This window comes from Leopardus geoffroyi, chromosome D2, assembly GCF_018350155.1.
Source record: "Leopardus geoffroyi isolate Oge1 chromosome D2, O.geoffroyi_Oge1_pat1.0, whole genome shotgun sequence".
Lineage (NCBI taxonomy): Eukaryota > Metazoa > Chordata > Mammalia > Carnivora > Felidae > Leopardus > Leopardus geoffroyi.
In genome coordinates, this window is record NC_059334.1 from 46591547 (window position 1) to 46607713 (window position 16167).

At 46.5% G+C, this 16167-nt stretch overlaps 1 protein-coding gene across 5 annotated transcripts in view; it reads right to left on the reverse strand.

The window, feature by feature from the left end:
- FRMPD2 (FERM and PDZ domain containing 2) overlaps positions 1-16167 on the reverse strand; it is a 103437-nt gene that overhangs the window by 32829 nt on the left and 54441 nt on the right. For all 5 annotated transcript variants that reach the window (XR_006701556.1, XM_045437966.1, XM_045437968.1 and 2 more), the window contains 6 exons: positions 14042-14189; positions 8122-8344; positions 2573-2673; positions 1111-1203; positions 403-510; positions 197-313 (listed from right to left, as the gene is read on the reverse strand). Coding sequence is in view for 4 of the 5 variants with exons in the window: in XM_045437966.1 (XP_045293922.1) it covers positions 197-313; positions 403-510; positions 1111-1203; positions 2573-2673; positions 8122-8344; positions 14042-14189 (790 nt within the window). In the remaining variant the exon portion in view is untranslated. The remainder of the gene's footprint in view (positions 1-196; positions 314-402; positions 511-1110; positions 1204-2572; positions 2674-8121; positions 8345-14041; positions 14190-16167) is intronic.

Genomic DNA, 16167 nt, shown 5'->3' on the forward strand with positions numbered 1-16167 from the left:
GCAGAGCCCATTCTGCCCAAAGAACTACAGAATTTAGTGCTTTGTGCCACAACACTGCCTCTCTGCAAGCCACCAGCATGAGAAAAGTGACACCAAACCTATGTAATCTCAAAGATCTAGTACCTCGTGGTGGTAACAAACTCCTGCAAATGGGGGAGGTTCTCCGGCTTCTGAACACAGATGAAGACATACCCACCTTTTGACTGAGAAATGGTTAATTCTACGCTCTCGGGAGAATTCTGAATCATTCTAACAGCCATGTCGAACGTGAAGCCCTCCAGACTGATGTGATTCAAGGCTAGAATCTGCCCTCCTGGAAAAATAAAGCATCTTAATAATACCATCAAGGAAAGAAGGAGATGTTCCTTAAGGTAGTGTGTCTGGCAATTTAAAAAGACATACCTGGTTTGATCCTTTTAGCTTTTTCAGCTGGTCCCCCAGGTATAAGAGAAGATATGAAGATGCCAGGGTCAACTTTGCCAACATCTTCTCCCTCATTGATGACAAAACCTATAATCCAATGGTATTTAATAAGATGATACTTAATGATTTTGCTGCCCAGAGAGGTTAGGTTATTTGCTTGAGATCACACAGCTACCAAGTGGCACTGCTTATATCTAAGTCCTCTGATTCTCAAACAGCTCCTTCTACTCTGCCGGACACATGGATAAAAGTTGACTGCCCCCCATTAGTAAGCACAGCTAAAGCTGGGAACACGACCCATCCATGGGCACTGAATTTTGCCCCAGTAGATTCAGAAATAGGAAGGAGATGTTTTTTTTAATTTGGGTGTACTGGAAACACAATGTTACGTTAGTTTCAGGTGTACAACATAGTGATTCAACAAGTTTATACATTATGCTATGTTCACAAGTGTAGCTATGATCTGTCCCCATACATCACTGTTACAGTATCAAAGGAAAACTTTGACCCAGAAATTCCATTGTTTGTTAGGGACACTTAAAGGGAAGAAAAAGAAGTGATCACTGAAAAAGGCAAGTTGAGAGAGAGGCAGGAGAGGGGAGTAGAAAAGTCAAAAGGGAAAATGGCACAAGCCTCCCTTCTGCCCAGAGGGAGAGGCTGGGTCTCACCTACCAGAAGCCCTCTTACCAAAACCGCGACGTGGATCCCGGCTCAGTGTCACATGCACGATTTCTCGTTCCGGCTCAGCTATAAAGCTCTTTCTCCTGTTACTTTGTGGCTCTAGAGGTGGAAACAAAGCCCCACGTTGTGCTTTTCCTCAAATTATCTGAGACCTAACACAAAAGGGGTAAACTGTGTTTTACAGACACACGTGCACAGGCGCACACAACACTGGGAATGGATCACTGAACATACACTTCTGATTACCATCACTGGGTCAACACGCTTGCTTCATAGAGCCTCACTGGGTCAGTACAGGCTCATGACGAGCAGAGACAAGAGTGAGGGTGGGGGGCATGGTACTTGTTTTCTATACAACTTCCTATAGCTAGTATTTTTCTGCATTGGTCTTGGGACAAGACAGAATTTGAGCAAAGATGTACTTGCGGGCAGTGAAAAGTCAAACTAAAGTTAGAGCACGGACATGGGACAGCAAAGCCTTCCCCTCCTGGGTCTCTAATAATCGGGGGTGACATAGTCCCATAGCTCAGCAAGGGTACCCTGGAGGGCTTCCCCCAGAGCCTGGGTCTTAGACGGGACCCAAAGCAGAGCTCTGAGGTTGTTCTGGATGAGCTGGAGTCCTGGGGTGAAGCGCTCCAATTCAGGCCACAGAGCACATGGGAAAATCCCCAAATATGACCCACAGCTCAGAGCTGTCCACATCTCTCCTCCCCCCCAGGGACCTTGGCAGACCCTGGCGGACAATTATGGTACAGAGCAGCACAGAAGGGACTGGGTAGCTCAGTCGGTTAAGCATCTGACTCTTGATTTCGGCTCAGGTCATGATCACAGCGTTGTGAGATTGAAGCCCGCGTTGGGCTCCATCCTCGGTGTGAAGCCTGCTTAAGATTCATTCTGTCTCTCTCTCTCTCTCCCTCCCTCCCTCTCTCTCTCTTTCCCTCTCTCTCTCTCTCTCTCAAAAAAAAAAAAAAAAAAAAAAAAAAAAGCTGCTCAGTGGGATTCCCCAGGCTTAGGGGGAATTGTCAAGCCTAAATATCTTCTCTAGTTCTGTAATCATTTTGTCTTTACTTTCCCTAGGGTCCTCCCCAGAGGATGTATGACAGGGAGAATGCTGCCTACCCTGTCTATGTTTTCTGGTGATATTCAGAGTCGGGGAAGAGTTGTAGCTGAAACGGATGGTGCATTCCTGACCACAGCACTCCACAGAAGGTCTTCTTTGTGTGGGACCAGAGCGCTGAGAACCTTCACCAGCACTGACACATTTCAGACCCACATGCTCCCGGCCCAAGCCAAAGTGGGACTGCAAGGGCTCTTCCTGACCATAAGTCATTTTGACATTAATTGAAAAATCACAAAGACTGTGAATACGACTGGGAAGGCAGCGTGCAGTGGTGGCAAAAGCTTTAAAAGCAAGCGTCACGTGTAGGATTTCCTTTTTCCCAAACCTGGCCCATGCCCCGGCCCATACCCCTGTGCACGCTGGGAACAGGCGACCCGGAGAGACGGTCACGAGTCGTCGGCTTCTGGATCAAAGAGATGGTCTCCAGCTGCTCCCGACCCATGCAGGGGCTGCAGGGAAAGGCCACAAGATGAGAAAAGATGACTCTAAGAGGCAGTTTCCTGGCATTTCTGAGTATGGTTCGTGGGGAAGGTAGCCGCATGCCTGGCCAGCCAGCAGACCCGCAGACACACCCCATCACGGGCTGACGTGGCTGTCAGGAGTGTACTAGAAAGAATAGCTTTGGGGTCTTTCTGACTCAGAGGGGACCCTAGAGTCACCTGGGCCCCCTATAAGCCTCCTACTGTCTCTCCTTTGTGTTGGATATGCGGCCCTTCCAAACCCCCATTTTCTTAACCATATAATAGGAATAGTATTCTTATTTCCCATACTCGTGAAGTAATATCACACGTTTGGCTCCAAAACAAAGTAACGAGTATGAAGGGTCCTGATTTTTTGTTGTTTGCTTTTGTGTTTAGTCCAGCCCCACCCCCCCCCACCCCCCCACCCCCCCGCCCCACCTGACTGTGATGGGCCCTGAGGGCTCCACACAGTAACTCACCTGCCTGACCCTTGCAGGCTTTGGGTGGGCTACCTCCTAATCATACCAAGCTACGAACAAGAACTTCTCATGCAGGCATCCAACTGGCCTTTGCAGACCAGCATTCTAGAGAACAAAGAATATCCTATGCCCTAGGGGAATAATGAATTCAGCGGTGACACTGCCCCACCCCCAGGGTCAGCTGTACACAAGATAAGCTACCTTGAGCGATGAGCAAAGTAGAGAGTAAGAGGGAAAAGTAGATGCACAGCCACGGGGGCTCAGAGCCCTGGAAGAAGCCGGCGTGGGCCTCATCTGAAGAAAGGAAGGCCAGGAAGGCCAACTGTCTGAACAGATTTGGCCCTTCTTCCCCCAGACTGTCCCCAGCCTCAGTGAGCTCACAGCCGCCCCACTGCTTCAGGCAGCCAGACTAAGGCAGGGATGCGGGCGCAGGCAGCTTCCCACGGAGCCTCTTGCCTTTCCCTTGGATCAGTGATGCCAGGTGCTCTTGGCATGGAGCCTGGCACCGCTCTGTTCAGACAGGCCAGAGCTAGAAAGGGAAGGACAGGAGTGAAGGGGGAGAGGAGGCGGGTGCGGGGGCCAGGGGCAAGCACAGAGCCATTCTTCAGAGATTAGGAATGAGGCCTCGCTCTGGCTTGGCTTCTGTTTGTATTGTGCATTTCAGCAGGTTCAACCCTAGTCGACTGGGCCCCCGCCAGGTGTCAGGCCCTGGGCTGGCAAGACACTGAGGGCAAAGGTGGATCAGAGGTGGGCTCCGCCTTCCGGGAGTCCCCAGCCCACGGCAGAACGTAGAACAGGTGCCTTTCGCACCGCACCACGTGGAGCCCACCAAAGTGCCCAAGGAGAGGCACTGCACAGCGCTCCTGGGTTTACAGGAAGGACACTCCCAGGAGTCCTGGAGGGGCCAACAGAGGCTCTGAGGACGAGGTCACCGGGGAGAACCTTTGGAGAAAGGGAAGGACTTTCATGCCCCAGGTTTCTACGGCCTGCCTGATCCTGCCACACGTGCCACTGTTGTTTAAAAAGGATAAGGGGCTGGCACTTCCTGCCAGTCCCACAAGGACAAAACGCTGCATGATTCCATCCCTAGGAGGCAACTAGAGTGGTCACAGGCATAGTGATGGAAAGTAGAATGGTGGCTCTCGGGAAGTCGGCGGAGGGGGGGGGCGGGGGTGGGGATTGTGGGTTTGTGGCTAGAGCTTCAAGTCTGCAGGATGAAAACGGTGCTGGAGATCGTTCGCACAACAACGTGAGCGTGCTTAACACTGCTACTGAACCATACCCTTAAAAATGGTTCAGATGGCGAATTTTATGTCATGTGTATTTTACTGCAAACCTTAAAAAAAAAAAAAAAAAAAAAGACCATTTCCTGGAAGCCTTCACACGCTGGCCACAGACCTGAGGAAAAAGCAGAGGTGCTACTGTTCTCTGGAAGTTCACTGTTTAACAAGCAGACAGGTAGATACATGTGGATGTATCTAGGATGTAGAAGGGCATGAAGGGCATGGACGGTTGCTCTTTTTTTTTTTTAATTTTTTTAAATGTTTATTTTTGAAGGAGAGAGAGAGAGAGAGAGAGAGAGAGAGAGCGTGAGTGGGGGAGGGGCAGAGAGAGGGAGGAAGACACAGAATCTGAAGCAGGCTCCAGGTTCTGAGCTGTCAGCACAGAGCCCAACATGGGGCTTGAACTCATGAGCTGTGCTATCATGACCTGAGCCAAAGTCAACCGACTGAGCCATCCAGGCGCCACAAGGGCGGCTGCTCTTAAAGGAGCCAGTGACATCAAGGAGCCACCCCTTTGCAGGGACAGTCAGGAAAGTTTTCACAGGAAAGGTGATGTGAAATGGGGAGCCGGCTTCTCAGGGGAGGAGGGTGAGGCAGGGGTGGTGTGTCAGGGTTGATGCCCCCACTGACATCTCCATTCTAAGGCGTGCTGAGCAAACAACTCGGGAATGGCGCCGGGATTGGGGTCCCCCCTCGCCTGTGTGAATGCCGGCATGCAGTGCCACCCTTCCTGTCCCGGCTCCAGCCACCAAGCCGCAAGCTCCGGGCTGCAGGCCAACAACACAGCCTGCTCCTGCCCACACAGGCCCCTGGGCTTGTCACGTCTGTGAGTGCCACGAGGCGGGGACTGTGTCTGTCCTGCTCATATTGCATCCTCTGCCAGTAGCCCGGGGCTGGCACACAGCAGGTGCTCAACCAATTTTTCCAGGAAGACTAACTCGGGCCTTTACTCAAGGAATCCTCCCCTCCCTCTCCCTGTGCCCAAACCTACCAGCCATCACGACCTGGTGTCACATGCCCCATGCAGCCTTCTCCAGCCCCCTCATTTGGAAATAACCACATATGTTTAACCCATTCTATCCCTCTAGGGGGTGTTCCTACCATGTCCTCTAGAGACGAGGAGAAGGGACCCCCGTTAGGACACTGACCATAGACCCAGCCCGTGTTCAGTGCTTTCCAGCATGGTCTAATTCCCACAGCCATCCAGGGAGTGGGTGTGTTATCACCATGGACAAATGAGGAGGCGGAGGCACTCATTAAATAACTTGCTCAAAATCATACAGCAATAGATGGCTGAGCAGGCAGCAAGATGCTGAGCTGGCTCCAGAGCCCCGTCTGAAGGGGCCCCCGGCTGAGTCATCTTTGCACCAGCCACAGTAGAAATGCTAAACATCTCATTCATGCCACGGAGACCGACAGAGCCAGATGGACGTCCGCTCTCGGCCCACCTCAGACTCTGGCCACGGCAGCGGTGAGCAGTCCCACAGGAGCTCAGGCTCGGCTCATGCTGACGACGTCCAGTGTGGTCCTCCTTCTGCCCTAGAGCTTGTCGTACATCTCGGCTGCCCTCTGCCCCTGCTATCCCCCACTTGCCTGAAAGCACGGGGGAATTCGTGCCTCCCACGGACAACGTTCCAGCAGAGGGGGTAGGAGCCAGTCCGGAAGTGTCCGCCTGCCTGTCCTTCAGACAGACAATACTGGGAGGCCTTCTGTACACTTCTTATTGGGAAACAGCCCTGGATGCCCACACCAGCTACTCCGATGGCAGTGCCCTCCTTGGTTCGATTTCCCCCTCCTGTCTCACCCTGCTCACTCCTGCTTCCTGGCACCATCTCCACAAACCACTGCATTCAGTCATTGTCTCCGGCTGTGCTTCTGGGGCCTTCCAGATGGCCAAGGACCCCGTTTCCCTTTTCACGTAAGGGCTGCTAGTAACCTCCAAAGCGAGTTGCCAAGATCTCTGAACATTGGGCATTTGTGAACCAAGATGGAAGTAGTAGCAGGGTTTGCTGAGGACTCTCACCCGGCTTTCTCTGGAGTAGGCTGGCTGCCATGGAGTGCTGTGAGCCCCTACTGTGCGAGCCCGTGGGCAGATCGCCGGAAGCCCCTCATCCTCGGGAAGGATCCTTTGCAATCGACACATTCTCGAGGTGGCCTTGAGTCAATCATAGCTTCTTCTGGCTTTTGAAATGTTGTAAAGCACTATTAATTTAAATGCCAGAGTAAAAACGGCCACAAATTCTTTGACACTCCTGCATTAAGAGGTGAAGTCTGTTTGTCCTACCCTTGAATCTGTGCTGACCTGTGACTGCTTTGACCAAAAGAGTATTTCAGAAGCAACACTGTGTCGGCTCTAGGCCCAGCCTTTAGGAAGACTGCCAGCCTCCCCTTGACCTGTTGGAGTCCTGAGCCGCCATGGAAAAGCCTGGCTACCTGGCTGGAGGCACCATGTGCGGGGGGGGGGGGGGGGGGGGGGGGGTGCCCGAGACCAGATAGGGAGTAAGAGGTGCCCAACAGAGCTCACCTTCCCAGCTATCCCTACCAAAGGGCCACACGTGTAAGTGAAGTCATCTTGGAGCCTCCAGACCAGTCCTGCTGAGTACTGCCCTGCTGAGTTCTGTTAAGTGACCCCAGCCAATACTACATGAAGCAGAAGAATCACCCAGCAGAAGCCTGCCTGAATTTCCATCCCAGAAAACTGCGAAACAGAATAACAAAATGGCTGATGTTTTAAGCCACTGTGCTTTAGAGGAGTCTGTTACACAGCACTAGGTACACTAACAGTCGTGCTCGGTCATTGCTGATTTTGTTTGAGGTGCACGGTGATGCATATCTGCATCAACAGAATTTGGGGCATGAGTCTAAGAATTACATATATATGTATTTATATGGAAAAGAATTATAGATAGATAGGTAGGTACATACATACATTGCAGTTCAGACGAACTATCCGTACCCTCTTGCTGAAGCAAATGTATAACTCATTCCAGAAAAACACCTCCTCCAGAAAACCTCCATTGGTCATGTGCTGCCTGTGAATCCAAGCTATTTATATAACTTGCCATGTAAGTGAAATCCAACTTCGAGGCTATTTCTACATTTACGGATCCATGTGTTATAATGTAAATTTGTGTTTAGAAGCTCATTGTTTTCAGTCACACATCAAATGACAAGCAATCCATCAGTAGAGAGACAGCGTAGTATAAAGGTTAGGAGTGTGGACGCCAGGGCCAGATGGGCTCAAAGCCCAAACTCTCCATTTTGTCCCCTGTACACCTGGAAGAACCACAGAAACCTCTTCGCAGGGTGGTGAGGGTAAAATCAGTTGATGTGTGCAAATGCTTAGAACAGTACTTGGCTCATGATAAGGCCAAACAGGCTAATGACAACTTGTTTATTTTGTCCTCTTCGATTTTGTTCCATCACCTAGTTCTTTCTCCCCCAGAACAACATAGAGCAGCCCAGGGGGATGGTGTGTCCGCCCTGTGACATTAGCATAGACTTTGCCCAGAGCCCGCCTTCACGAAATCTCCATGGAACTGGCTGATAGTTGAGTGAGCATATACTCCCCTTAGATATCCGACATCTTTTAAGTAACTTCTTCAGGTACAGAGTGCCCCAGAGGGCCAAGTACCAGGTGGCATGGGCTTAGAGAACAGATGTGTTAAACCCACCTGCCTCGGATCCCCCGTGCCGCAGTCTCCTTGCTGGTTTCCAAGGTGAAGTTATCCAGAGACAAGCGCCGCAGGCCCCCTGCAGTGGCTTCCGGCCCGGGTGCGGGTGTGAACAGCGCATTTTCCGAGTCCGACAGCCGCTGAATCCAAGTGAGAGGCTGAGACTGGGCCAGGTGTGCAAGACTCGTATTGGCCATTTGCACACACTTATCATGGTCTGAAACTTGGAAGAAAAAGATAAACAACATAAATACACGCAAGCATGACCCTCGATCTATCACTCTCAGGGCAACAACACATCACAGACCCCGGTTTCTATTGTTGCTTTTCTTTCTCCACAATTTATCCTCAGGCTGACTCACGGGGTCCTTGCAGTTAGCCAAGCCTTCCTAATTAGCACTCACTAGTGAAAGCGACCTTGGAAACACAGCAAGGGTAAGAGGATTCTCTCCCTCCCCCTGCAGCTGACAAGCCCCCAGCCAAGGGTCTGATGGGTGTTAACACTCAGGGCGATGTCACAAATGTCAGCAGAGCCTTGTGTAACATCTGCTGTCGCCATCCCCTCTGCTCAGTGCCTTTACAAAACTGTCCTCCCAAATGTAACAAGTGGGTCTTCAAATTACCTGGGCTCTAAGACCAGGCTCTGGCCCCTGGATTACAGTCTTTAATCTCTACGCAGTTTAGTTTCCCTGGTAATATTTAAGATCCAATATTCTGAAATATGAATACGTATCAGATGTATTGAGCCTCCCAGCTACAAACTGCCCTTTCTCCTTCATGTGGAAGGATGTAATAAATGGCTCTGATGAATCCCCTGACTCGAGACCATGCATGTAAGTGACTCTTACCACTTCACTATTCATGTCATTCATAAGAAATTGAGATTTGATTGATAGAGTTCTTAAATTAACTAGGCTTTATAAAGCCAAGTTTGTATTTTGAAAAAGGAAAATGATGACTATATTCGGGCCATCTGCTCCCTGCTAAAACGGGGAAGGAAAAAATGCTTGGGCACATGGCGCCTGTGTGGCTGCAGTTTTCTCTGTCTGCATATACGCGTATCTAAAGCACGGTGAAGTGCTTCCACTTTGAGGGTGTCCGTGAGCATCGATTTTTCTCAGGCAGAACCCCCTTTGCTACACTCGCGTCTGGTTCCTTGCCAGGGCTGTGCCCACTGAACAAGGTAGCCTTTTACAAATATTTCTTGAGAACTTTCTGTGTCCGAGACGTTTGGTACTATTACTCACCCACAGTGGGCAAGAAAGAACAAAGGACTATAGTCAAGTTAAATATGACCTGCAGCTTTTGCACAAGTCGTATAGTATCTTCCTCCAGAGCCTGGGCCCATTCAGACACGAGGCAACAACAACAGTAACATCAACACCAACAACTCACGTATGCTGAATGCTTATTATGTGCCAGGGACCGTGGTGAACATGTTCGCTATATGGCCTTATTTAAACTCCACAATAACCCTGTCGGGGTAGATATTATTATACCCATTTTATAGAGGAGGAAATGGAGGCTAAGAGAGAGCTAATGATTTGCTCAAGGTCTCAGGGCTTGTAAGTGGTAGGGCAGGACCTACACTCAAGTCAGCTGACTCCACAGTCTCTACTAGAAATGGAGGTGCCCAGGACACAGAGACAAAGGCAGCAGCATGGGGATGTATCCGAGACATGCTCAGCCTTCTGATCACCAGGGCCCAAAGGGACAGTGATCTCAGGCTTAATTATGCACGTGAGATAACTTCATGTGTTCAGCAGCCTGCAAGACAACATGCAGTGTAGCCGGAGAGCAAAGAGAAGGACTCAGGGCAAGACATAAGTGAAGGTTCAGGCCAGGCTGGGAAGAGTCTGACATGCCATCCTAAGTCTGGGCTTTTCCCTGCAGACAGTAGAAAGCCCCTGCAAATTTTCAGCATGAAAGAACACAATCATATTGGTGCTTTTAAAAGGTCACTTTGAAGGCCAAGAGCAAGACAAATTAGAGGGACATGACGGCCAGCAGTGAGCCCAGTTGAGAGCACTTGGGGACAGGTGGGATGTGATGAGAGGATGCGGGTTCAGACCCCCTCCACCACCCAGTTTCTTACAGAGTGAGTGGGTGGTCTCAATTGAACAAGACAAAGATCATGGTGGAGAGAGTTGTATGGGAGGATGAGATCAATTATGGACACGCTGAGTTTGAAGGCCATATGGGGCCATTAGATAGATGGACATGGCCGGTTCTTAGCTGGATGCAATCACTGAAAATGGTGTCTGCAGACAGAGTTTCTAATGTGAAGAAATATTTTTAAAGGCAAAGAAAAATTGTCTAATTTTTCCAAAGAAGACATACAAATGGCCAACAGGCAAATGAAAAGGTGTTCAACATCACTCATCAACAGAGAAATGCAAATCAAAACCACAATAAGATGTCACACCTGTCTGAATGGCTACTACCGAGAAGACAAGAGACAGCAAGTGTTGGTGAGGATGTGAAACAAAGGGAACCCCGGTGCCCTGTCGGTGGGAATGTAAACTGGTGCGACCACTATGGAAAACAGTGTGGAGGCTTCTCAAAAAATTAAAAATAGAGCTACCGTATGATCCAGCAATCCCCACTTCTGGGCATGCACCTGAAGGAAATCAAAACACTACATTGAAGAGATACGTGTACCCCGTGTTCACTGAAGCATTATATACAATAGCCAAGACATGGACACAACCCAAGTGTCCATCAACGAAAGAACGGAAGAAGCAATGTGTGTATATATATTTTTATATATGATATATTTTATATATGATATATTTTACACAATGTGTGTATATATACCTCATATATGATATTTATACATCATATATATGGTATTTTTTAGCCATCAAAAAGAAGGAAATCCTGCCATTTGAGACAACATGGATGGACTCTAAGGGTATTATTCTAAGTGGAATAAGTCAGACAGAGAAAAACACATATTGTATACTCTCATTTATATGCAGAATCTAAAAAGCTGAACCAGCAGAAGCAGAGAGGAGAATGGTAGTTGCCAGGACCTGGGGGCGGGGGGTGGTAAGGGAGATTAAGGGAGATGGGGAAATGTTGGACAGAGAGTACACACTCCCAGCTATAAGATGAGTAAGTTCTGGGGATCTAGTACATAGCATGGTGATTATAGTTAACAATACTCTATTATATCTTTGGAAGTTGTTAAGACAGGAGCTCTTTTTTTTTTATTTATTTTTTTTTAATGTTTATTTATTTTTGAGACAGAGACAGACAGAGCATGAATGGGGGAGGGTCAGAGAGAGAGGGAGACACAGAATGTGAAGCAGGCTCCAGGCTCCGAGCTGTCAGCACAGAGCCCGACGCGGGGCTCGAACCCACGGACCGTGAGATCATGACCTGAGCCGAAGTCGGACGCTTAACCGACTGAGCCACCCAGGCGCCCCAAGACAGGAGTTCTTAAACGTTATCACCACATACACACAAAATGTAATTATGGGAAGGGATGGAGGTTTTAAGTATGTTATTGTGGCAATCATTTTGCAATATATAGGTGTTCAAACAATCATATTTTACACTTTAAACTTACATATTTATGTCAATAATAATGCAGTAAAAGAAAAAATACAAGAGAATAGCATCACCTCAACCCAGCCCAACAAAGAAAAATTGTCTGAAATAATCCTTTTAATGCAAATGTTAGATTCCTGAAAACTCTTAGGATGGTAGTATTTGCAGTTTGAGAGAATAATATATTATGAGCAAAATAAGCCTACAAGGTCTAGTTTCGCAAGGGAGCCTGTGGATCTGTATAAATATTTTACATTCAGTGGTATTAGGCAGTAAAAGCAATATTGATGATGTTTCACGCTGTATCTCAGCAATAGCAGGTAAAATATAATTAATTTACATTCATTATCTCCAGCTCCCTGCAAACATCCTAAAACTGCCACTCTGTGATCTCAGTGAAATATTTATAGCTTATTTTGGTTTGCTGCTAATATACCCCCTTTGTTTTCTATGTTTCGTTCTGCATCAAAACACTCAGTGATTTCGTTTCCTGGTTGATGCCGTGTCCCAGGACCACAGAACCCAGCGTTCACAGTCCCCACATGAACTGGCTAGCACTGAACAAAATCCCCACAAGCAGAAGCTGCTATTACTTCCCACACGGAGCCATGAACATGAGACATGGACCTAGAAACACCATACATACTAGCCCAAGAGATGCCGGTGTGCTCACCTGAGGACACCAAGGCTCAGAGAAGGCAAGCGAGCTGCCCAAAGTCACACAGCTAGTAAATGTCACTGCCCTGAGTCTACTGGGCTGCAGGGGCCACATTCCAAGCCAGGGATTCTCAAACTTTTATGTGTATCCAAATCACCTGGGTTCTTTGTCAAGTGCAGACTTATTCAGTAGATCCATATGGTGTCTGAGATTCTGGATCGCTAGCAAGCTCCCTGATGATGTGCATGAAGAGACCACTGGATGAATATGAAGGCTGAAACAACTATATTATGTTGTTCCCTTTCCTAAGTAAAGAATAAATAATGCTTAGAGATCAATAGCAAATGTGACAAATCCAACACGCAAAGCCAAACTTCTCTAGTCCGAAAGTCCCTGTTCTGGCCGGTTATGAATGGCTGTACTGCAGAGTGAAATGCACAAGCACTAGGCTAGGGGAGCCACAGGTTCAAACCTCAGCCCTGGCACCCAGCTGGCATGTCACTTAACTTCTCCATGCTTCAATTTGCTTCCCCCAGTAATGCTGGTGCCTGCCTCATTCAGCTGCCAGACAATTGGGGTTTAAGGAAACAGTGTATTATGAGCATAAATGAGATAATTCATGGAAGGGCTTAGAATACTGCCTGGGAAAGTACTAATAACAGTAACAAATGGTTCCCTAGCACTTCCTAAATATTCAGGAAATATGAACTAGACTTTTGTGATGTGTGGCCTCATTTTCACTAATAGTCTCCTTCCTAATTAAAGCAATAATACATGTGCATTGTTAAAGTTTGGTAACTATTGAAAAACACACAAAAGGGGAAATAATCATGCCTGTGTGCCTGACTCACAAAGGGAATAACAAGCCCACAAAGGTACTTTGGTGCAGTTCATTTCCATATTCTTCCTTTCTCATTTTATAACACATGAACACCAACCAAATTACTGTCCTGGTGTTTATGCCCGTGCTATCCAATACATGTGGCCATTTAGGTTTAAATGTAAGTTAGTTAAAATTACATAAAATAGAAAATTTAGTTCCTCAGTTCTATTTGCCACCTTTCAAGTGCTCAGGAGGTACAAATTGGTAATGCCCCCCCATAAAGAACGGTGTAGATAGCCCATCGTTGCAGAGAGCTCTATCCACGCCAAGATACGGCTTCGTGTTTTGCTCTCCCTCATTGAGCACCATATTATGTACATTTTCACGTGTCATCAATCTCCAAAACTGACTCTAATGTCTAACTTATAGACATGTGTTGTGATTTATTTCACTAGTCGTCCGTGTTTGGGGACTTAGCTTGCTTCCAAATGGTCACTGTCACAAATAACGTTCTAGTGAACACCCGTGAGCCCATAAACAACTGTGTGTTTCCATATTTATCACCTTTGGATACATATTTGTCAACAAGCAAAATTGCAGGGCTAGTGGACATGCACTTTTTTTTTAAAAGGCTTTTGATATATGTTCCCAATTGCACTTCAGAAAGATGGTATCCATTTACCCCACCCACCACCATGTTACTTATTTCAGCATTTACCAAAGAAAAACAAAACGTATTTCATTTTAAGATGGTATTTCTTGAGTTATTAGAGACATCTAAAACTTTGTGGAGGTTTCTGGGTCAACTGTATACATTTACACAAATTATTTTATGAAACAACAAACTTTCCGACCTGGAGGTTGAGAATATAGTGTCTACTCACCAGCTGCAACTGGCAGGAAGCTCATCTGGGCATTAAATCCATGCTGGGCAGAGCAGAGTCCCAGTAAATATTTACAGGTCTTGGCTGAATCAGTGACAAACGTGTGCTTTTTCCCAGTGATGCCACTTGTGATGGTGAACTTCTTTCGCTGAAGGAAGCAAACACGGACTTGAATGTATTGGTCATTTTGACCATCCTTGAAGCACAAGTGTCCAGAGAGTTATCAAATGCTGGAGCCCTCCATTCAATGTCAACGTACTAGGCATCCAGATGTGTGCGACAGGTACTGTCTGTCTGACCATGGCCCGATATGTTTTCTTAGATTAAAGAAAATCCCTTTTTTTTTTCTTCATTCACAAAGCAAATGTTTGTTTATCGGGTCATGGCTATCTGCCAGGAAGTACGCTAAAATAAAATACGAAATGAGCCAAGCACACACATGGCCCTCGGCAAGGAGTGAACATAATCCCCCGTGTGCATTTTGAAAGGCCATTAAGTTATCTACAGTTTCCATTGCACAAACTCCCAGAAGGTGCAGACAAAATTTCAGCTGGTAGGGTTAGAGAAAAGATAAGATGGCTGTATGTATCCTCGTATTTCTTACTGTATGGACAAGGCTCTGTTCTAAGTGCTTTCACTTAGGTATTGATTCACTTCATCCTCAAGGCTACAGAATGAGGGAGGTCATACCATTATCCTCATTCTACAGATGAGGAAACACACCAAGAGTCCTCAGAATGCAGCAGGAATTGAAGCCACATTACCAAGCAATCCTTCTCCTCATTTATACCTTCAGGGCCCATATACAAGGTGATAATATTGTTCGGCTCAGTGGGAGAAACTGGAGAGGATTATCTACATGGGATTATCTATATGGAGCTTTGTGGAAAAGATCCATAACTATTTTCAATGCACGATGTTAATAAAAACAATGGAATACAAAGTAAATAGAGATGATATTAAGTATGGATTTAAATATAACTTCTAAATAAAATCTCTAGTCTATGGGGCACCTGGGTGGCTCAGTCAGTTAAGCGTCTGACTGAGGTTTCAGCTCAGGTCACAATCTCATGGTTTGTGGGTTCGAGCCCCACATCAGGCTCTGCACTGACAGTGCAGAGACTGCTTGGGATTCTCTCTCTCCCTCTCTTTCTCTGCTGCCCCCCCACTCTATCTCAAAAATAAATAAGTAAACTTTAAAAAATTTAACAAAATGTCTAGATATTTTAGGTATTTCAGTAAGAACTTTGAGCTTGCTCTTAGAAAGATAACTTTATAAATACAGGGCTTATGCTTGAAAGGGTTCCCTGAAACTCCTGATCCTGGTTAATGCTAATCCCTTTTAATTCATAGTAGTTAGCATTTCCAAGAAGCTCCATCCACACTGTCAAGTATTAACAAAAGGCAGATAATTATTCGTTACTTTTCCTCTGAGAAACTTTTTTGCCCATAACCTAATTTTAAAAATCTGAGCATTTTCTAAATATTCTTTCACTGTATTGACACATGTAATATTGAACCTCCTTATACTAATGTGAGTGGACTTGGAATCCAATCGAACTATACCATATCTAGCATTTTTTTAATAATGTATTTTCTCAAACACTCAGATGCTTCCCTAACATCCTTGATAATTTTTTCTTAATATTCCAATTATAATGATGCCTGAACTCCAGCAGTCGAATATTTGCTTTTCCAAACTTGAATATTTGCTTGGAATCCATCCCTTTGGTCAGTACATGTTGATATGCTCTCATATAGTCTTGACAATGTTACATTAAGTGCACCCAAGTATTAAAAAAAATTTAGATAAGTATTGTCATTTTGTAAAAATCTAATACCTACTCCTTGACAAATCTGAAAAGAGAGAATCATCCACATCCACACACACACGTTTCTTTCAACTCATAAACTCTTGGCAAGACTCTCCTTTTAGACACTAATGCTTTAAGGTATTACACACCACAAAGAGTGGAATTTCCTGTCAGAAAGCTGCAAACAATCTTGACTTTAGTAGTCTGGATTTTTTTTTTTTTTTTCCATGTTGATAACGTCATTTAATGAGACACGCACATCCGCGAGCAAACTTTCACACAGGCGAGCTGCTCTGTGAACAAGGTGATGTA